The sequence below is a fragment of the Apteryx mantelli genome, chromosome 4 (genome assembly GCF_036417845.1).
Source record: "Apteryx mantelli isolate bAptMan1 chromosome 4, bAptMan1.hap1, whole genome shotgun sequence".
In the NCBI taxonomy this organism is placed as follows: Eukaryota; Metazoa; Chordata; class Aves; order Apterygiformes; family Apterygidae; genus Apteryx; species Apteryx mantelli.
The window spans coordinates 33,603,325-33,626,971 of NC_089981.1; the positions used below are offsets into that span (position 1 = coordinate 33,603,325).

At 36.3% G+C, this 23,647-nt stretch overlaps 2 protein-coding genes across 10 annotated transcripts in view; one reads left to right on the plus strand and one right to left on the minus strand.

Moving 5' to 3' along the window:
- Positions 1-23,647, plus strand: part of IMMP1L (inner mitochondrial membrane peptidase subunit 1) — a 54,829-nt gene that overhangs the window by 25,182 nt on the left and 6,000 nt on the right. For 3 of the 7 annotated variants that reach the window (XM_067296207.1, XM_067296206.1, XM_067296205.1), the window contains exons 8-9: positions 8,775-8,885; positions 13,706-13,868. In XM_067296207.1, the coding sequence (XP_067152308.1) occupies positions 8,775-8,885; positions 13,706-13,774 (180 nt within the window). In that variant the 3' untranslated portion in view covers positions 13,775-13,868. The other 4 variants (XR_010884104.1, XR_010884103.1, XM_067296208.1 and 1 more) reach the window with 4 other exon arrangements.
- Positions 14,794-23,647, minus strand: part of DNAJC24 (DnaJ heat shock protein family (Hsp40) member C24) — a 40,427-nt gene continuing 31,573 nt past the window's right edge. For all 3 annotated transcript variants that reach the window (XM_013959370.2, XM_013959372.2, XM_013959371.2), the window contains exons 4-5: positions 16,259-16,327; positions 14,794-15,149 (exon numbers count right to left, since the gene is read on the minus strand). In XM_013959370.2, coding sequence (XP_013814824.1) covers positions 15,025-15,149; positions 16,259-16,327 — 194 coding nt within the window. In that variant the 3' untranslated portion in view covers positions 14,794-15,024. The remainder of the gene's footprint in view (positions 15,150-16,258; positions 16,328-23,647) is intronic.

Here is a 23,647-nt window from a genome sequence, read left to right on the forward strand (position 1 = left end):
CTTGGGCATGGCTGCAATGTAGCTCAGGCAGGGACCAATGGCAACAGCCTCAGCTTAAATGAAGCCCCTGAGCAAGACCACACTGAGGCCTCTTACAGCTCTTGCTTCCCCACAGTCTGAACCAAGATTAGACAGCTGCACTGTATCAGCTGGCCTTGAGTTCAGGCAGCTAAACTGGGGTCAGGGAGAACGCTGCCCAGGCCCTGCACAGCACTGATTCTTCTGTTCTGTTGGTTCATTCCTCAAGAAAAACTATAAAGAAGCCCTCTTGTTTGTTCAAGGTGAACTTGTTTCAAGAGCACTGATTTCTGAATTGATGGCGCTAGATGCTTTTCCTCCGTGGAATACAATCTTGGCTGTACTGGTCAGATCAATTTGAGCCTTAAGGATTTTCTGATTTCATTATTTCCTCTAGTCCACGTTTAGGAATAACTCTTGGGAAGCCATTTAGGATGGTGCAACCAACTAATCAAGGCCTCACTGAATATTTTGAGCAGAAATTTTAGTCTGCCTATATCATCTTCATCCCTGAATGAAGGACAGATTTCACCTTTTTCCCCCTCTAAAATTAGTTAAGGCCTTCCGACTGCCTTAAGTGATGGAGATGAAAAATGCTAGAAATGATGCAGAGGTGAGACCTCAGATTAAGTTAGCAGACCGTGCAAAGATTCAGGTCACTCCTAATGGAGGTGGCAGAATATACATTTAAGATTCTTTAACCATGCTCAGAGTATCTGTATGCCGTTGTTGCTACCAGGCTTATCAACTAGATCACTCTGTAGGTATGCCTACGTCCAGCTGGGGTTTGGACCATTAGGTGTTTCATTCTTCAGCCTGTACTTTAGGATGACCCTGTTGCATCATCTCTTCAGGAGAAAAAACAGAATGGGATCCTTATTAAGGACTGCTGTGAGAAAAGTCTATGCAAACGAGTAAGTAGGTAGTCCTTGCTGTGCTTGTCATCAGTATTTGTTCCCAGAATATCAATTTTCTGTGAATCAAGGAAGTTAAAAATAGTCTGGACTGATGATTCATGGGAATATTTGAATCCCCCACCCCAGAGTTCCCAAATAGTTAGGAGCTTTGCTTTTGAAAATTTTAATCCACTACAATGGTTCTGAAGTGTTCATACTTTATAAATACTTGTAGGACAAAAACCCTAGATAATTTTTCACTGTTAAAACTAATGTGGTTTTGTTTTCAAAACAGAACAATTTTTTAATGCACAGAAAAAGACTGCAATAAGAAAATATACCTGTTTGTAAAATCTGAACATTATTTTTGCAGACAATAGTTTTTTCTTATAGCTTTTATCAATTTGAAATAAGATATGCTGATGATAACATTTTAAAAAAAGGAGATAGTTTAAAATTTAAATTCAAGGTTGCAGTAGCACAGATTTTTTTTCAAATTAGCTGTATAGCTTTTCAGTCTGATTCAGATCAGGTTATTTAATTAATAGGCCCTTGATATGAATATTAAATGAGAATACTTATAGAGGTAAAACAAACAATGCATGTGTTTGAATTATTATGTAATGCAGTCAGAACTTGATATATTTAACCCAGTCGGAACTTTTTGCAGCAGTCAGAAAGTGATACTCAGAGAAAGCCTGTCTTGTCTTCATTTGACTGGCACAGGTATTTCTGATGTGAAAATTCTGTGATCTTTCCTATAAAGAAGTGAGAGCAGTGATAGAATTTTTTAAGTTCCAAAGTAAGTTATGTAAGGAGTAAGAGAAACTATTGGTACGTGATACACAAAGTTTAGATGGTGCTACAATGGAGGGAGGTAAAGGAGGAGGGGAAAAAAAAAGGCATTCAAATAACCAATGGGTAGACTGACAAATTACTGTAGCAACTTCCCAAAATTACCTTTACCAAAGGAGAACACTTGGCTGATATACTCACAGGATATAGAAAAATGTCTTGCAAATTCAAATCTAAGTTAATATACCCTAGCTTCTTTGTATAAAATTCCCTTGTACCATATGGCTGAACATCATTACCTTCGAAGGTTATGCAATGTTAATATTGGTTAATAATTAATATCAAAACTTAAAAATAGACAAATCTTCAAATGTTACCTCTTTAGAAATTTTCTATTAAAGCAATCAATTACTTATTTTAGAGAATAAATTCATAATATAAAATATTTAGTCATAGTTAATTTATGTATGAATGCTATTAGTGTTTCATTGTCATCTTTCATAGTAATCTGGTCCAGGGTCATAATGCATTGATTTAAATATATGGATTTAACCATACTGAGCTAAGTATGGTATGCTTTATTTGTAAGGAACTTAAACTGTTCAGTAAGTCAAAGGAAAATGATAAACTGTTTGGAAGTACATATGAATTTAAGGTAAACTCATTTTGTTATATTCTTTTTAGAGATACTAAATTCCAGGTAATTCAGCTTTTCAGTGATACTCAGTCAGAAGATGTTGAGGATCTGCTATACTTTGAGTTCTAATGTGGTTTTTACTATTCTGTAGTTTTTTTCCAACACAAAAAGGGGAGAGAAATGTAAAAACTTCTCTTGATTTTGAAAATATTGGGGTCGTTAATGTTGGGTTTTATGTACTAGCAGCTTTTGTCTGAACAATCTTTATGGTAATCCTACAGAAATGGTGCCTAGAGCTACTGGGTGATTAAAGAAGAGTATCTGTTAAGTATTATTCACTCTTGATTCTGAATTAATAAATAAAGGATTAAGGAATAGTTATATAAGACTTTTAAATATAGAGTGATAAAATACAACTCTTGCATTTCTAGGATGTATGTTTTATGCTACCTAGATTCAATTTACTTAAATAAGGCAATTTAATCAGTATTTAGTAAATTTGTCATTTGATATTGTAGGTTCTTTCATCATATTTCACTTTAATCAAGAAGGGTAACACCTGTGGTTTATTCACAAAAGCTTCTTTTGTTAAGCGAACACCCGGAGGCCATGAAGCAATTACATTTGTTGCTTGTACCGAAGTAGGAGGCACTTAAATAGACCTTAGTAGGGATAGATGAGAACTTGCAGACTTTATTCTTTTGTCCAGCACTGAGATTAGTTCTTATCATAGCTCAAGAAGGAAGCCTCTGAACTGAAAAGAAAAGATGGGAATGATTTAAAGTTCTTCTTAAGTTTAAAACTTTGATATTGCTGGAGGTGATGTGAATACCTTTGACTTTACGAAAGTTCAGCCTTCACCCGTTCCCAGCTGATTGTACCTGTTGATGTTCTTTGACACACACAGACTGCTTAGAATTCCAAAAGGAGAGATTGTAAGAGATTTGTGTTTATAGTGCTCCACTTTATCAAAAATCTCTTTCTCTCCATCTTCAGTACCCCCCCAAAAAAATCCACAAAACAAAACAAAGCAAAAAAACCCACAGAACACATAACCCCAAACCATCTAAATGAAATTTTTTTGAGACAGGTTATTTTATCTGTTAATCTTATTTGTAGTAATATATTTGTTTACTAGTATCCCAGTGAACGCAATACAGGCATCTCAGGTTTTGAAGTCATCGAGATTACTCAGTTTGGTGTCATGTAAAAAGAACGGAAGAATATAATTTTTTTTTTAGCAATTCTCCTCCCCCTTTATCTAAAATAATGTTTTATGCTAGTAAGCATGCATCAAAGACCTTGTTTGTACTTCAGTTTTGCCAGTTTAACTATACCAGCACAAGGAAATGACAACAGCCTTGCAAATTTAGCCACTTTGTAGCAGTGAAAGGTGCTTATTTCATTGAGCTGAAATGGAAAAAGCTACTGATGTAGCTCTGTTGTTTGGCGGGATAAGCTCGCTCTTCTGGTGTATCTGCTCCTGTGCTAGAGCCTTCACAGCCTTGGAAGGGAGAAGGGGGAAGAGTCAGGTGCCTAATCAGTGTCCTGTATTCTCATACATATAACCTGCACCTTGGATAACCCCTTCTCCCTTAGAACTGCTGTTCCTTGAAAATAAATCCTCGGATAATCTGCACAAAACCAGAAGCACAGTAGTTACTGAGGTAAAGGGAATAGTCTGTAGAGGATCAAAGGCAGGGTGTTACTGAAAGAACCTGCACTGCTATGGAACTGCTGTTTTTTCACGTGACCCACAAGTTATGTGAAAGTGTAGTCGTTAGGCTTTTAAGACTTTCATGTCTTAGTTCTGATGTATCTATAAGGAAGAACTAAAATACTGCCCAGCTAAGTTGAATGTGTTTGGCACTCTTGTCAGTATTTTTTAAAAAAATATTACTGTATTCACAGTCTTGCTTTTTGTAGTATAATGGTAATAGTGATTTTGGTTGTGCTTCTTAGATACAATTAATTTTGTCTTAATCACTGGTAGATAGCAAAATGCAGCAGTGTGAATTGCCAGGCAAGTGGCTTTCCCATTGCTTTTTTCTTGGCACTAACAGCCTGTTGGTGTATAAGTAATAGTCCTACTAAAAATGTAAATCTTCAAAAAGATTAGTTTTCTTTTGGTTAAAAACATATCTTGTTTACAGCTATTGTGTTTACATAGCTTTGAGGAGTTGCAGACTTAGGTCTTGATTCTGCAAAGGTTGAGGCAGAGATTTACCTTTATGCAATGTGAGTAATCCCACTGAAATAAGTGATGTGGTCTAGAAATAGCTTGGTGCATAAACCCTTGAAGGATTCTGGCTTTAGCCTTTATTTCAAAGGGGTGTAAACAGCTTTGTGCTTTTTTTTATGATTATGGCCTGTCACCAGTATTTGGTTTTACATTTTCATGTAATTCATGTGATTTTAGTGCTTGTCTTAATTCTAGGTTGTAGTGAAGTGCCTAGATGATGGACAGGCACCATACAAAGGTATTATACTGTATTATCTCTAGATGAATCATACACTGTGACAGTACTCTTAAAGACAAATTTAGAGGTGTAGGGTCCTGTCATACTTTCCACAGGGAACTATGAAAGTTACCATATGTAGTGAATTTTGGGATGTAAGAATATTCTTTACTGGGGATATTCTACCTAGAATGCAAACTATGAACATCTTGTTTAGCCAGTGTAGTAGAAATAGTGATATGCCACAGCTGGCAACTTTTTTTTTTTCTTTTTTGGAGCATAGTAGATGGGAAGGTCTAGAAGTGTTTAGCTATATCTATGCTATGAGTGGGTCCTCATCTCACGTAGTAGCAGCTGAGCTTTGTGTTCTGCCCATGAATTGGGGAAAGTGAAAGAGCACGACAACCAGCAAAGTAGAATAGGAGCTGGTAGTGTCCTGGGCATGAAATAGTAGCATAGTGCAAGGAGTGGAGCTCTTCTAGAAATGTGAAATGCAAATGTGGGATTTGCCTTTTTATGTCATTAAAAATCTTCCTGTCATAGTAATTCATGTTTCTCCTCCTTGTATAGTTGTTGGGAAAGTCCTTCAAAATGACAGCAGTTTGGTGTGTGATTTGTAATTTTGGAAGATGTTGGATAGGAGACTTTACAGCAGAAAGGTCAGAATGCTGCTGTGCAAACCTGCACCTGAATATGCCCCTGAAAAGCAAACTCTGTAAGGAGATACAGACATAGTGAATGTGCATAACTAGAGATGAGTATCCAACTAACATAACGGTTTCTGCTGGATGTTTCAAATAGGCTGTATATTGCAGAATTTTTGAGGGAAAATAGCAATGTCATTACATTCTCAAATGGAGACCTATCAAAAATATCTGCCCACACATGCTAGGGTTATACATTCTACACAGGTCATTTGATTCTGGATAGAAATCTTATTTTGTTTTTTTGGTTTCTTTTAACTAACTTCTGGTTGGTTATTTTGCTTGTGAAGCTGCTTGAGTGGAGATTCTTTTTCCTTTTATGTAAATTAGCCTTTTAATTAAAAAGTGGCTGATGATGCTAGCTATACAGTCCTCGACTTAATTTTACTCACACATTGCTACTAGATGATTTGTAGTAAATTTATGCTTGGGGGTGAAGATTATTATGTATTCCTTTACAGTTCAGTAAAATAATTTAAATGTTATGCTTATGCTGCTATAGTGAAATCTTACTGCTCTTTAATTGGATTGTAGCATATTTTTTAATAAGGTCTATGCACATACTAATTTTTCATGATTATGCTGAATCTCTTTCCAATGTCAAGGCTGGATAGGTAGCAGCAACACTGTTTCACTGTAATGATAAAATATCTTCTCTGAAGTGCATGTTAAAGATAGATCTAAATGTGGTTTTCTTATATCTGAGGGTGACAGAGGCTTCATATCTTCCATTACCTCTGACATGAAGAAAGTGGTATTATGAACGTAGAACATCTGGAAAGCATGGCAGGTTGAAACTTTTAATTAATCATTACTGTTAGTCTTGGTTTACAAATAGTGCATAAAAACAGGATTGTAGTTATGCATGTATTTGAGGGGTACCGAATTATTTTGGAGCTACTTATCCCAGATATGAGGAAGAAAAGAGACCTAAGTGTCTGCTCCATTATCCCAAGGAAGAAGTCTGCCAGCCTGCAACTTGGTGTTTACTAGCTGGAAAGTGGCCGTTATGCCCTGCTGACATGGGCTGGACTCCTGCAGTCTACTAAATAACGGATAAGCCAACCAAACCTTTCCTGCTCCAAGACTGATACTATGAGGAGGGTAAAAATCATCCAGCCTAAACCTGGTCTTCCTAGAGAAAACTCCTTCCATGCATGTGCCACCAATCTGATAAGCCTACGAAATCACACAGGTGGCAGACCAGCTGAATCTGGAATTGCTCTATTGATGGATTTGGAGAATAAGAAGGAACTTAATGAAACTAACAGGAGATGTGCTTAAAACGCCAAGAAGGGTACTACTTTACACAGCAGTAGGTAAACTTCTGGGACTTGCTGCCACAGCAGATGGGGAGAGAGGGAGACAATATCAACAGGTTTAAGGAGAGTTTAGATATATTCATGGTCAACAGCTCCATAAATAGATTCTAAAATGACTAGGCAGAGATGTACCCTCTAAAATGATTAACGCAGCATGCAGGATGCTAGGGGAATGGCTGAGAGAAGGGGGCCGGGCTTACGTGCTTCTGTGAGTAGCATCTCCTTTTGCCACCCTTAGAGACAGCATATTGGTTTAGATGGACCTCATGTCCAGCCCCATAGGGTATTTATTTGTTCTTAATCCACAGTTTATACATTTGTCACAGCTCAACAGAGTGACCGGTGGGTAGCTTGCTATCCTCTGATTCTGGTCTGGTAACAGACAGGCAGGAACGTGACTAAGCAAGAGCCTAAAAAGGCTCATTTAAAGACCAGATTGCCAGTAAGTGTCACCTGGCCAGAGACCTCTATGCACAAACAACTATTGTTCAAGTGTGTTTTTCTCAGGGATGAAACTAGTTTCACAGTGAGTGGTTGGATTGTTTTTCTTCCTCAAACTTTTATCTGGAGGACCTGGTTTTATTCTTAATGCTTTACATACAGACTTTACTAGAGCAGCTCTCAGTGGTATTTTTTCTGTTTAGCCCATTACCCTAGAATTGTGTATTGTATTAATAAGCCTGTGTGGTTTGTTTCTAAAACATAAATGTTTATACTGCTCAAACTCGGAGTTCCTTTTGAAATAGGGAATTTTTTGTTTTGTTTTGTTATTGTGTCTGATAAATTAAAGATTAACTGTCCATGAAGGAAAATAAATACTAGTTTATGTTTCTGTATTTTTTTGCTCTGAATTCTGGGCATAGTAAAGTTTCAACTACATAACTCTTTCTGGAAAATGTACATTACCTTAAAGCCCATGCTAAATATTACCTAGGTTGAGAATATGTTGCTACAATTTCAGCCTGATTTAAAATTTTAGAAACAAAAAGAGATTGGAAAAAAAAATTAATACTGGTAATTTGTAAGAGGTTATCTGAATCTGAAATATATATATATTTTTAAATACCCAAGCAGTTTTATGTACTGCAAGCAGAAAGCTTAGTTTAAGATATATAGTAGTGGCTATATGTATGAAATAAGTTTCACGTATGAAAGCTCTGTACTCTTAGGTAACTAATACAGCTATCTTGCTATTTCTCATCTTGTCATTGAGCCAGTCAGTGAATGCCATGAATCTATGGTATGTAATATAGTTAATGTGTAAAATATATAGGCAGTGAAATGTCTTTGTCATAGAGTATAAGGTCACCATCATTAATTTTCAAATTATAAAATGGGATTTGCTATTTTGTGATCATCATTACTGCAATATAATGTGTTGTGGATTGTGCCTGCGCATAGAATGAACTGTGATCTTAATTAGAACTTTGACAAGCCCACTCCGATAAAATGATGAGATTATTCGTAATTGATGTCACAATCAATTACCAGTTAGTTCATCATGAATCTACTAACAGGTCTAGCCTTGGTGCTGGCCCCAGGATGTTGATGAGTGTGTGGCTGCCCTGTTCATGCTGTTACTGCGACAGGAGGGCAGATTTTCAGTCAACATCCTAATGACCTCTTTTGAAGTCTATTAAATTAATGACCCTGTCACATTGGCCTAACCTCTTACATCTTCATTTTGGTTTTTTGTTGCAAACCATTGTTTTTTGAGCACATGACAGAACAGATACTTTGGAACACTTCCTCTCGTCCCTCCCAATCTGGCCCTGTGTTTGTGTTAGAGTCTATAAAATATTAGTTCATTTTATATTAATGAAATATAAAATGCAGAAATTACAAAATACATCTTAAGGCAAATGATCCTTAATTTCCCTTACAGAAATGCAATTCTATTCTATTTTCTCTTTACATTTCTGTTTGATGTTGCTTAATTATAGGTACCTAAAGGACATGTTTGGTTAGAAGGCGATAATCTCAGGAATTCTACAGATTCCAGGTGTTACGGACCTGTTCCTTATGGACTGATAAGAGGACGCATTTGTTTTAAGGTATATTTATAGTATTTGAATATAGTTACATTAATACTTTTGTAATGCCTGGGTGTGAGGCATTAAAACTTACCTCCTTAACAGTCTGACCAAAACAAATGTGAATGAAAGCTTGAGGACACTGGGCACTTGCTGTAATAGGGTGATTCAGCTACGGGGTTTTTGAGGGAGGATTAGTTTTCTTGAAGAGCATTCTTTGAGCATCACTGCCACTTAAATGGAATGAATTATTTTGCAAGGAAATCCAAACCTGATACAAACACACGTGTACACACAGGTTTGTGTGTCCATACTGCCTCCCCCCACCCCCTTACCGCATGAAAAATACATTCCATCCTTAATTTGATTCTTGTCTCTGCAAAATGGTGGAAAAGGACAGTTTTGTATTTCACTGTTGTTCTAATTTGAGAAATATAGTTTGCAATAATGCAAGGAAAAAAAAAAAGGAGGAAAAGGTCAGCTTTCTAAGACTTGCATACATAATTTATGGCCTTACTGCTTTTCAAGCTAAATCTGTAAAACACCCCTAACTGTAGAATCAAATCTATACCACCATAATTGTCCTTTACTTCTTAAAAATATATATATGCTTGCATTAAAACTGAATTGTATAAATCTGCATGATTCCTTCTCCTTCCGTTTTTTAACCATCCTGTATCTTTATTTCTCACTAAATTACACTTTCATATTCATATCTGCACTATTAATTTAGTCATTTACCAAAAAGAAGACAATTTCCTCTCCATAAAAAGTTTAATATAAGAAATAAGGGGGTTTAATGCTGTAGGCTTATGCACTAGCTTTTAGAAAGCTAGATTTAAAATGCTGCCATTCAGAACAATGAAAAAGGTTTTGAAAACTCTTCTCCATACATTTCAACACAACAGCAAATACATAATTTAGCACAGCTATATTATATGCACAGAGAAGATTAAGTATGCAAAACTGTTAAATTGGAAAGACTTAAAGTTCATTTTTTATGAACACAAACTTAGGACTTTTCAAAAAACCTTGCAACTACTGACCACGATCACTAATTGCTAACTAAACCTGAAATAACATGCCCCCCCCCAGCTTTGTTTGACCTCTGTTCTTTATGGATTATTAAAACATTTGCTTTGAGTTCTTCCCTAGTGTGTATTGAGTGCTCCCTGTTTCTTCTTTGTATTGTTTGTCTTACCATGTATACTAGAGCAAAAAAATGATGAATCTAAATTGGTCTGTTCTTGTGACCTAATTTTTAACTTGGATTATTAACTGCTAAAATACAAGTAATATACTGACAGCCCTTTTAATAAGAATCTGGTATTAATCATCCAACTGAAAAAAAATCTAACATGTGCTCATAAAGGAAAAACTGGTATTTACTACTTTAAGGGGACTGTTACCAGATAATTTATAAATTAATAACCTAGGCATGTGGACAGCCATAATTATTCACAGTATCTCTCCACAGAAATAAACTTGTGTTCAGCTTGTACCCCAACAAAATAGGTGTCTGAGAGACATTAGTGAAGTGACTGACAGGACTGAACTCTAAAGCACACAGTAAACTCTCTAAAATTACCTGTTGAAGAAATACTTTAGGACTCCAGAATATTGTCTATTTTAAAAGATAATAAGCTATCTATTGATACTCATCAAAATTTTTTTAAACAAATTTTATAGCAGTTGTTTTATGATGATGCGTATGACAGTGATTATTAACATTTTAATAAGATTTAAGTATATGGTACCTAACAAAAGCAAAAAATATTTTACTCTTCAAAAGCACTTATAGTTTGGGTTATTCTGATGTGAATCACCATAAATACATTGATCTTGCTATTGTATGTTCCTTCTGACATTACAGTGAAAGGCAGCAGAATACCCATGTGGTAGCTAATTAGTAGACCATTGGCCAAAACCTTATACATGCTTTTTAATGTAGTTTCTTCTGCTAGAGGTTTTGCCTTTCTTTAGTGAAAAATCTCTTACTACCTTAAGAATAGGAGCTTACTTGGCTTCATCTTACAGTGGCTTTTGAAGAAACAGATGCAATAATACCTTTGAATATTAAATTACCTTTTTAGTAAAGGATGCAAAAAACCTCTGCTAGCAGGAATGTTGCCACTCTAATTGGGAAGTAATGGTTTTCAACAGAAGAGCAAGCTTATACCAAGTTTGTTTAAGCAACCTATTCTTGGCAAAAAAGAAATGTTCTCTCTGCAGCTTATCTGTGAAGTTCAGACCTAAGAGACTCGGGCAATGTTGGTGTACCATTTTTTTTAACTGATAAAGTAGTGACAACTTGATTATTTTTGCCCCTTTTCTTCCCTGCTGGCATATCAGCTGCTACTCTGAGGAACAAGTTTATTCTGTAAAAAGGCCACTGAAATCAAAGTAGCCATAGATGCATTAAAATGCTTCCATTAAGGGGACTCCCACTTTGACAGTACTCATGCTTCATGCTGTCCTAGATAAGATGTCCGATACATTCCCTGGACATAGGCTTCAAGTCAAAAATAAAGCTGCAGAGTATCTTCAAAAGAGCTAGTTAGCCCCTTTTATCCCCCATCCATCAGATCAAATCTACATAGGCAAGATGAAGAGGGCAAGGGGAAAGAGCCACTAATTGGACTAGCCAGTTTGAACCAACAAGTCAGACTCAACTTCTGTCATAACTTTAAAAGACTTGAATTATTATACACAGTGGCATGTCTTTGTTTCACATAGAATGCTTGTTTTCTCTCCCTTCCAACCATAAGTATTATTTCTTGGATTCTTTCATGTATGCAGACTGGATAAAACATCATTTTTATTTTAAATCTACCAGTGAAACTACTCTGATGCCTTTGAAACCAAATAGTCAAAACAGAATTTACAACAAATGTTGTTATTTTTACTGAAATAAAGTCAAATTGCAATACATGCGTTTCAAGCTGCCTCAAGTAAGATTTGTGCAGTAGTGAATGGCCTAAGAAACTCTTCCAGGCTACTTGTATCAGCCTGTAACATGGGACATTCCTGTTCTCCTTTTTCACTCATGGTTGCCTTTGAGACCAAAGAAAAGACTTGACACCCAGCATCGACCCTCTCTGGAGAACCTTGAATTCTGTAACTTTACTTCTAGCCAAGATCACAGGTATCCTTCTGTTATTGTACCATATAGCTACGTACTTCTGTGGAACTTCAGATAGCTCAGTGGCTAATAAAGATAGAGAGACCAGACTCTTATCTCTGTGTATTTATGTACATCCGCAGGTGTCCCTCATGCTCTCCTAACTGCACGTGCCAAAAAAGATAAGTATTTTCAAAGATATTTAAGCAACAGAGCTTTGGGGCTTTTTCAGATCTGCAGAACTTGAGGTCCTGGGGATCACTCACCCTTCCAGCTTCCTGCAGGGCCAGATACTGATGGCAACTTACCACAGCGCTGCAAGGGGCCTGAAGGGGGAGGCAAGACTAGAGTGCTTCTAGCAGTGCATTGTCCCAATCTAGTATAACTTAATGCTAAGTCTTGTTACTGCATCTCCCATCCTTAAGAACTGCCTCGGCCTGTCATTGGCTTCACTACAGGGGATAAATCATGGAGACTGAAATACCAAATCCTGGCACTGTGCTTCTGCTTTCAAGCTGAGGAAATTGCTTTTGCACTCCACACACAACACAGCAAAGGCTCCTACTATGCTGCGGCTGTTCTATGAACTCTGTGGAAGAGGAGTTTGCTGTTCCTGGAAGGTGACTCTATACCTTCCTTAAGACCAAATTCTAAGAAAAAAAAAATGAGTAAGAGATACATTCTAACAAATTCTTTGGGAACAAACCTTTCTCTGTCTAGCTCTCCATCTTGAGCAGGGGCTCTGAGATTTTCATGGGATTAGAGCCACAGAATGGGATTTATTCTTCAAAATCATCTCTTTCCCTTCTTCCTGCTGAGCCCCCCCATGCCATCTTTGAGAGAATTTGTAATGAAAAGATGTAGGCGGCCAAGGGAGACAAAGGACAAAGTGTAAAAGACTCTCTGATCCCCTATTACTCTCTTAACATCCAAGACATGCATACATTTTATTAGTGGGTGTTCAGAAGTACTCTTGGGAGTCATCAACAGTATGAATAGCTATGTAATATAGACAACTGCTGGAGGAAAAAAATCTTACCAGTGAGCATCTTTCTCTGACACTTGTGCCTGTACATGGGCATGACTTGTGTTCTTTCCTTTCCATGTTCTCCTCTCAGAGGAGCCTCTTGGTCGAGAGCACCTGATGATGACTAGTGCTTCACCTGTTTATACCTATTTGCATGGTCTAAGCTCACTTATAAGCCTCCAGATTTTTTTTTTTTTAGCCTGAGTGTTTGCAATTCAAATGCCTATTGTGCAAAAATATGCCTCACAGAACTACATTCACTGGTAGTTGATGTTCATGGTATTCTTTCCTCTCCCACATGTATCAAAGTATATACTTTGTCTTCTAAGTTCTTATAAGGTTCACAAGCCAGAAAATCTAGAATTAAAAAAAATACTTTCTAGCAATGTATTTATTTCCAAGGCTGAAAAAAAAAAATAATTTGGGAAGTTCTCCACAGCAAGGCATGCTTTATGTAAATTGGTTCTTGACAACTAGCATGGAGATGAGGATTTCTCCTAGTATATGTAATACATTATCCTCAGTAAAGAAAGTAAACAGGTGAGAAAAGTTTCTATCCTTTTGCTATACTGTCAACCAAAGAGTTAAGAAATGATACAGTTTATGGAAAGTATATGATAATAATAAGAATAATAATACTGAACTTTAAGTTGTGATAAAATCTCTTATTTGTTGCTGTATTTTATTTTACAGATATGGCCTCTGAATGACTTTGGATTTCTACGTGCAAGCCCTAATGGCCATAGATTTCTTGACGATTAAAATAATTAGTGACTATTGCCAGCTTTCATACTACTTTCTACTAAATCAATGGAACTATTTTTGCTTAGAATAAATACAAGTATTACCTGACAGAGATCATTTTTTTTCCTGAAATTACATCTAATTTAAAAGTTGAAATGATATACTGCCATCATCATCACCATCAAAAATGGTATGTCTCTTACTCTGTCTCCTCTGGCTATTCACAGTAAGTGCTTACATTTATTAGAAAGTTTTGATTCTTTCTACAAGATAAGGTTAACATTGACTGTTAACAAGGGATGCAGGAGATGCAATGCAGAGTTATACTGCTGCACATCTAGAGCCACGCATAGACAATGCCTACATTAGTAAAAGGCACTGAAAAGGTTACTGAAAAGAGTAAAAGTGAGGCTCAGGATCTGATATCTGCTTATTTGTATGTATTCTGTAGTTTTTTTCCTCAAACTAGCTCTAGTTTGGCCCTGTGGACTGCACACCCATTAGGGGTGAGAGTGCATCTTCCTGCTGCCTTGATCTAAGGAATCAAGATTGCATTTGTTCAGGTGATGGAGGTATAGTCAAGATATTCAATTCAAAAGCATGCTCCTGCTGCAAGCTAAAAAATTAATGCAGCTGCACTGCTACATTCCAGTGCAGAGGCATATACACACTACTCGGTATTGAGAGAGCCAGCCTCTTAGCTCTGCAGTTCTCTGCCACCTCTTTCCAAGACTGAAATCTTTGTGAGGAATCAATGTAGAATAAGTTATATATTTAGCATAGAAATCAAAAATGTTTCTGTTTTACATTTATGTGCCTTACTCTTCATTATCTTCAAAGGATTCTCACATGTATGATTTCTGATTAAATTTTGCTAACTGAGCTGTTAAAAGGATTTAACTTAGGAGGTAGTACCCAAGCTGTAGCTGATATAGACTGAAATTGAAAGAAGTACTCTGTTCTTACCTGGGAAAGAAATGTCATTTACAGCACAAGATACATTCCAGTTGTACAGAACTTAGTGTTCACTTCCGGAGTGAAGGGAATAAATAGCTCTTTAATAAAGGAGGATAAAACAATCTTCATTTCTGTAGAACTATGTTAGCAGTTATGCATATTTCCTTTTTTTAAGCCTGACTGAACTTGTTCTTGCAGTGCCTTCCTTTTCTTTAACATATTTCTTAGCAGATGCTGTCCCCTGTTTGTCCAGTGTTTCTGTCCAGTGTCTTTAAAAAGTTTTTAACTGTTAATGTGCATGATTGAAACAATCACTGAAGGATCTCTATAACAAGTGAACAGGTATCACAACAAACCAAAGACACCTCTTTGGTTTCAGTCTGGGAGACAGTGTAATTTCCACCACATCGGCATGAAAGAGTATAACATTGTCCACCTGCCACAAAAGAAAACAGAAAAAACCTTTAGTGCTTGAAAAAAAACCCAAGAAATTATTTTAGATTATTCTTCACAAAGCTGCTGTTAATAACAAAACATAATTTGCAGGTATGACCTCTCATTGTTGGATTGTGAATATCAGTACCTATGCTATCATTTGCTGCTCAAGATATAACTTACTCTTGAAGTGTGTTTTAGTGACTGAGAAGTTCTTAGGCTAAGCAACTAGGGTCAGTGTAGTCTTTCTTTAAAAGAGCAAATACTAAGAAGGTGCACATCAGTGAACCAGCCATATGTTAAAAGGACTAAGCCACTGAATATTTCTGAATGAGACTTGATTCTGACAAAGTACCGAGAACTTTAAAGAGATCAGGAACGCAATTAAGAACAAAATAAGGGGGGTTAGTTATACAGATGTCAGATCACAGATGGTTCTAAAATAGGCTACCACAGTGAAGAAGCATATAACAGAAGAAAGGAAAAGTTAAATTTTTGCCACCCAGCTTGGGGCAGAAAGAAAAAAAGAAATCAGAAACAGCCATCCAAAAAGCAAGTCAAATGATAAAAGCTAGAGTGAAATAAAGGAAAAAAGTAAAACACTGTTAGAAGGGAAAATACGTATGAGAACACTTGCATCCTACACACCACAGAAGGCACAAGAAGATACATGAGAGATTGAGAGAATCCAGAAATCTAAAAAATCATTTATGCTACAAGAAGATAGCTAGGTGAAAAAATGGTCCTGCAAGCTCTCAACATCCAAACAGGAAAAAAAGGAGGTGAAGAATGAATACACAATAAAAGCACAAAAAGTTAAGTGCCAATTCTGACTGTACAGTGCTAGAGAAAGACTTCAGTAGACTTTCAAAAGATAGGATTGACAGGAACTAACAGAGAAATGGAAAAACAGCAGGCAATAACAGACAATAGAATAGCTAAATAAGAGGAAAATATATTAAAAAAAAAAAGTGAAGGAGAGGGAACTAATTTGAAAGAGAAAGTTAAAAAAAGCACAACGCAAAGGTATAAGATACAGGAAAAAAATAGAAAACATTTCTAATGAATGACAATGAAAGGCACTGAGAACAAGAAGTGAGACACTCATACCTTCATTCCAGGACATATCCTCAAGATAAATTTGTGCATGCAGTGGCCATTCTTTTGTCAGATTATCTTCTACAAAGTAAACAGTGACAAATGTTAAGCTCTAGTAACATACAGGTCCTTATTTCTTCTCTGTAAATTAATGGTTTTATATACCCAGCAGTTCAATTTTGCCCCTACTGGAGAGTCATACCATTAAAAATGCAGTTCTCTAAAACTGTAGCTTCCGTATCTCTGCATATGCTTGGGAATGTCTTTCTGTACCCAGGAAAGTAAATGCTGAAGATGTATTACTGTAAGAAAAACATCACTGATATCCATTCTTTTGCTGATCCCAAAAATTGACAGTTAAATTAAGGGCAAACTTTTGTTTTGAAATAAAATACCTTTAGAAAGCCTAGCTGTAGCTATACATCTACAAGCTGAAACTGTGAGCCTCTGTTTACTTGTACTTTTGAAAGGAGAAGACAAATAAGAACCCCTGTATAAGCACCAAATACTTGTTAGAGCTGCCTGTGAGAAGAACACTAGGATTCCTGCACTGACAAAAGATACTCAAAAACCAGTTTTAGAGTAGGAAAGAGTCTCTCAGCACAGATTGAAATGTGTTGCCATAAAATCTCCTACGTTCTTTCAACTTGAACTGAATTACAATATGAAATTAAATGTAAAGTGTGCAATACAATTCAAAGCACCATTTTGGAAAAGCAGATATCCTGGGCTTTTGTAATTTATCAGCATTCTTGCATTTGATGCACACAGTTCACACAAAGTTAAATTGACAATGTGAGACTTTGCTCAACAAAATTGCAAATGAAGCAATAAAAGGTAATATCCAAGAAAGGACATAGAAACCTTATAATTTATTATACAAAACCTTCCAGCTGCTGCCTGACATGTGGAAGCTCCAGCTCCACAGACACTGTAGTTCCTTATTGTTAAGAACCAGAAATGCCTGAAAGCAGATCTTTAACACATACACATAAATGTCTTAGATTTGCCAAGACTCAGTAGCTTAGTCCTTATTTCAGGTTTAAACCAGGTTGTTATCAAGAAAGTAGGTGTTCCTTCACCTGGTTCAGTGAGTTTTCAGTGAGTATTCTAGTTTAATAACATCAAGCTTCCTACAAAATGTACTGTTGTGTATGGCTTTCTATGAAAGGTAAGATGACAGTGAAGGAAGTTCTTATTCTAGAACTGTTTATTGAACACTTGATGAAAAAGTCAGAGGTCCTGAGTACTTTAAATTATTTTAACTCCCAAGAAATTGCTCTAATCACTAGATTGTACGGTATTCTGAATGGGTTCCCAGATTCTCCCATGTAAACTCTTCTTCACTCTGGAAAGTAGAAAGAAGGGTGCTTCACAGCTATCTCCTCTAGCTATGATAGGAGAGGTTGGATGCTCTCTACAATGTTATTCCAGGTGAGAAAATTCTCCCCTTTCCATGGAAGTTCTTGCACTATGGAAAGTAATTCCCTGGAACAAAACGGACACAAGACAGGGATCACAATTCTGTAGTCTAATGATTAGGGTCCAGTTTCTGCTCCCAAACTGAATCTAGATTTCATTAAGTGGTCACTTAATGTAAAATAAAATAATCCAGGGAGGAGAGATTATATTTTGTTGACTACTTCACTGAGAGATACGATACTAACTAAAATGCAGGAGTCTAAGGTACTTAGGAATATAGTACAGATCAAATTCTAGTCATTTATCATTTGAAATTCAACATTTTAAAAAGCTTTTAGAAACAAAATATTGTGTAATATTTCTGTAACTGAATGGTAGTAACATTCTAATTTGGGAGATTCTGATCATAACTTGAAGCCCTGGCAGGTGATGGTCTGTGATGCTGAGCAGACTGTAGTTATTTGAATATATTTTCCCTCATGTTTCTGTAAGACAGTTATTTATAAGCATTCCAGTAAAACCCCAGAAAAACAGCATGTTTCCAACATTTATTCTGATCAGATAATGGACTATTTCCTCCTTTATCACCAAATGTCATCATCTGATTGCAACAACCTCACTTTTCAGAACTTGCTAACACATTGTAAAAAATGCAACAGTGATTCGGACAGATACAGAGCACTATTTTATTAGCTGATTTAACAAATTAACTATATAAACCAAGCTGTTCACAAATAAGATTCCTAACTTACAACAAAGTAAGATAAGTTGTTACAAATAACTTTAAGGCTACTGTGAAAGTATAACCCTAGCAATAGCTATGGAGAGTCATCTAAATTAATTTTTAAATCTAACCTGTTTTTTTCAGTTGTTTTCCTTTCATGGATCTATCAGTTTTAAGAGCATGTTATAATAGATAAGAGTATTAATGTAATGTACCAGTAGTGAAATGAACCACTGAACATTTTAATTGTCCTTATACATCAGTGGAAAAAAAAAGTCTAGTTAATACTTGCATTTTATATGTTTTTTAAAATTGGATATTTATAGCCAAATTTAAAAGTCATTCAAACCAGAAATATTAAGTGCCAAACTTTATTTTGTAACTAAATTACTATTCTAATTTTAATTGAAATATATGTTATAGATCCTTGGGAATGAGCTTCACCTAAATTAGTTTTAATGAAAAAGATTAAAACAAATCAGACACATTGGAAATAATGAGAGGATCAATACAGCCCCTTTTTATGTTTTGCTGAACACCTATTCGGTAGTAAAAAGGTCAGGATTAAAAGATAATTAGCCCACTCACACCTAATACTTATTGATGTCAAAGAAAGTGGTGGTGGAGGGGCGGGGGGGGACAGCAAGAGAGTAATGATGAAAGACGACTGGAAGACACAGCTCTCAATCCGGCATTCTTATTGTTGTTCCTGCTCTCAGTTACATACCCAGAGCTAGGAGTCATGTTTTAGTTTTGGTTATACAAAGTGACAACATCATTTCTCTCCTCACCAGCGACACTCACCTCACCAGAACACTGGTTAACTGCATGAAATGTCCAAAATAAAATAAACCATTAGATCATCTTAACTCATGCCAAATATACTCTAATGTTACCTGAAAGTAGTCTGGTTTAATACCACTTACAGCCTGTTAGCCATGAAACATTATAACAGGAACTGTGAATGGCCTGAAAGCACCCACAAAAACTGTCAGAGGCCTTTCCTCCAGCAGGCCTTGTGTGAACTAGATTCCTCCTCCTCTTTTCTGAGGAGAAAAAAGCAGAGATCAAGTTGCTGAAGTCTACCTTCAGGTTCTTTTCTCCACTGCAGTGGGAGACAACTACTAAGACTGTGAGAATAGTATGAAAAACACAAGCTCTTCCTATTCTGCTGAGTTTTGAATAGTAGGAAGAAAAAACTGCAAAGGAAAATGGTTGTAGGAAGAGCAGTTGTTTCTCAGCTTCATTTACAGGTAGCAAAAAACTGAATTAAAAAGAAATCAGGCTGTCCTATTTCAAATTCATGATACAGGATTTCAGTCCGAACAAATTTTGCAGGATTGGAGGTGGAGGTCTGGGTCATGTCTTGCTAGTAGAAAATATAAGGACAGATGAACCATATGGTGCCATGAAGAGAAGTGGCGAGATACAAATTCACAAGGTTACCATACTTCCTGAAGTAAAGTTACTGGCAAAGTAATGAAGAAGGCAGCTGAGGAACTACCATCTCTCATATTACAAATATAGTACAGGATGAAGCCCAGTGAACAGAATTTCAACCAAGCTTTTCTAAATCATTACTGCAATTGTAATTAAAAAGCTCTACAGGCAAAATTCATCTTCCATACAGTTCCCAGTCTGGATGGAGATCATTCCTAGTCTGATGCTCAATCCTGAAAGAGTTCACTGGTTATCTTAAAAATGTTAATTTTCAATTAATAAATTCTCTTCCTGAATAAGTCTCCAAACATAACACATAATCCAGTACCCACATTGGCAGTCACAATTTTGCATGCTGCGATTATTTGCTTGCCTGCATCAAGCAGGAGAAACTCATTTTCCAGAGCTGAACAAAGTTATTTTCCTTTTAGCTCTTCTATTCAATATACTATCCAATCTAAAATGCCTTAAAGACAGCACAAATAGATTTGGCCAATTATTTAAACATAAGAGGCTGAGCCTAATATGAGTTTGGGGAACTTACAAGCAAGACTACAAACCTAACAGTTTTCACAGTGTGTGTTAGTTTCTCTGTTATTTCTTGTGCTCTTCCTTATTATTTCACGTACATCATTATTATCATGCATCTTACAGCTATGTGTGGTTAACAGTTGCCTGAAGTAAACTGGTGTCTGATTTTTATTCCCTTGAAGGAGGAGAAGGCTATTTAAGTGGTATTGTTACCAATGCTGCGTTATGTTTGGTGTGCTTACTTCAATGTGACGGGAGCTCAGTTTGTAGAATTCTGTGTAGCATTGTACTTTGTGAAACATATTCCTGAACAGATACAGAAAACCATGAAGACCTGATTACCCATCATAACTTGAAAAAACAAAATTAAATTCACAAGAAGCGTAGCCTGCCTGGCCTTGCAATCTATTGGATTTGTCTGACAACAAGAGGTGAAAGGATTCTGCAGCTCCATTGTCTCAACTGCAGGATCTAAGAAAACACTGGCAGGCTCATCAGAGAGGTTTATGAGCCTGCAATTCAAAGAGATTAAAAGGAAAAAAATCTACTGAGATTCTTTCAGGCTACAGAAGAACATTAAATAACTATTAGCAGCTTGGTTCAGTAAAGCTTTACTAGAGCTCTTGCTGGGTCATTCAGAAATTGTAAAAGAGGAAAGGTATTAAGTTTCACTTGAGGATACAATAAATATTTCTTGGGCTATTTAGGGCTGAGTTTTAAGGGGGGTGCAAGCAGTAAACGGAAATTTAACCCTTTTAACAGTTCATGATAATAGTAAAAATAGTCATAATACTTAAAAGATTTTTCTAGCTCTTTATCTTATTCTTGGAAGGATTGGATTTTTCTTTCAACACAGGTCATTAAAAAAAGTTCAAGATACGCATTGCCAGACCAAATACAGTTCATAGTATCTACTCAGTCTCAAAATGATTAGACAAAATCAGCTATCACAGTACTCAAAATCTGAATATTTTCAGAAGTTCCATTTTCTCCATAGGCTATTTATTTTGTAAGCAGTTTCTTAAGTTTCTTGAATCTCTTACATAATTTAAAATAACCGTGCTTGCTTTTATTAACAATTATAAAGAAGTTGCGTGTTAAGAGTTTTCTTAATGAAAAAGTATGTATTTGCTGAAGGAGAATACTGCTTCACTTGTAGTCAATACAGACTAAAGTTAAACCCACAGAGTTGTGGTAGAAGCTTATGTTCCAACATTAGTTGAGGGTCTGTAACTGCAAAATGCTTGGTTACAGACAGACATACAGTTCTGTCACTTCAGAGTATGACCTGGCACACTGAAAAGCCTAATTTAATGGCCATGTTTAAAGCTTTATTTTAGTTTAAAAGTACTTGTAAAGAATAAATTCTCTTAACAAGGAACTAAAATATGCTGCATTCAACTTTTTTCTTATAATATGGTAGTCGAGGTGTTCAATTGTCATTTCTGCTAGCTACTAAAAGCATTGTTGTAGGCTTTTATCTTGCTTCTCCTGCTTATTCTTGTAGTGGATTTATAATGCTATTCTTCTGACATCCTATTTACCAAATTACTTAAAATATCTTTATGTCTAATACAGCATCATCACTGCATAGCTGTAGCAGTAGGGAATATTGGATAAAAGGGAAAGTGACCATCTTCAAAGCGCTCTTTTCAGTTTACTGTATTAGAAGAGGAAAGGGAAGGAGCAAGGGGAGAAAAAGGAGCTACATCTTATTTAGCTCTGTTTTTCAGTTTCCTAATTTGTGACTACACCTATATAAGACTCCCTTTCTAAACTTGGAGTAGAAACATTGTTTAACTGCTGAGAGTGAGGACACATCCTCAAAAGATTTTCAAGTTTTAAAAATAATAACATTGTCAGTGAAAGTTGAATTAACAGCCAGACATTCTAAACTGAGCTATTTTAGGCTTATTGCTCTGTTCAACTACCTAATGGGAGGGCATCAGAGAAGATGGAACCAGATCCTTTTCAGAGGTGCACAGTGACAGGATGAGAGACAAGTGATGCAAGTTGAAACACTGGAAATTCCAATTAGATATCAAGAATTACAGGTCCTAAGAAATGAAGCAAGAGCAAAAGGGAAAATAATGCTGAAAAATGTATTCATGTATGAAAATTGCATCTTTAATAATTTTCTAAAAATAAAATTAAAAAATTGAAAATCAACAGCAGGTATGTGCTCAAGTAGGAAAATGCCCATTGATGATTACATCCTCAGCCCTACAAATGGTTGTACTTTATGGACACCTGTGTCCATCATCACATATAAAAACGTTATCCTGGAGAGAACCTCACTGGAGCCATAGCTGGGGGAGGGGGGGATAATCTATTCTTAAGTTTTGGTGTCCCACCCCAATAAATTTATACAAAGCAACTAATTTTAGTGTCCACCCATTATTGGTTTTGAATTGCTTGCTATATTTAGTTTCAGAAATTAATCACTGAAAGTCACTGATTTATTAATTTTCTTACCCTTCTATTAATTATTCCATCTTTAATTAGCCAAACATAAAATTACGTGGTAAAATTCATCATCTTAGTTATGTGATTGTTTAGATACACACTTCCTTTGTATTTAAGTCAACAAAATTCCACACAAGTTGCAGAACTGCTATTCAAAGGGACCTTTTCCCCTCTGCTCAGCACTTACGAGAGCATCGGGAGTATTGTTTCCAATTTTGGGCTCCCCAGTACAAGACACTGACATCCTGGAGCGAGTCCAGTGCATTATCAACACGGTCAGGGCAGGGGCACACGACGTACAGGGAGAGGCTGAGAGAACTGGGCTTTCTAAGGGGGCATCTCGTTCAGAGCTACCTAATGGGAGGGTGTGGAGAAGACTTCTCAGAGGCACACAGTGGAGGCATGAGAGGCAAAAGGCACAAGTTGCCTAAAGGGAAATTCTTGATATAAGGAAATAAGGATATAAGGAAAACATTTTTAACCTGAGGTTGTTCAAACATTGGAACACGCTGCCCAGAGCAGTTGTAGAATCTCCATCTTTGGAGATATTTAAGATTAGACTGGACAAGGTCTGAGCAAGTCATCTAACTGGACCTACTTTGAGCAGGAGATTGGACTAGATGACCTGCGGAGATCCCTTCCAACCTACACGATTCTCTAATTCTATGAAAAATTGTTTATTCTTTCAAGTGCAACAAAATCAAACTTTTAGGCCTCAGATAACTTCTGATATGAAAACTATAATCCAGATTGTCTCCAAGTTAAACTCGCTGAAAAACATTTGGTAATTATTACTGTCAGACTGTTGATTTTAACTG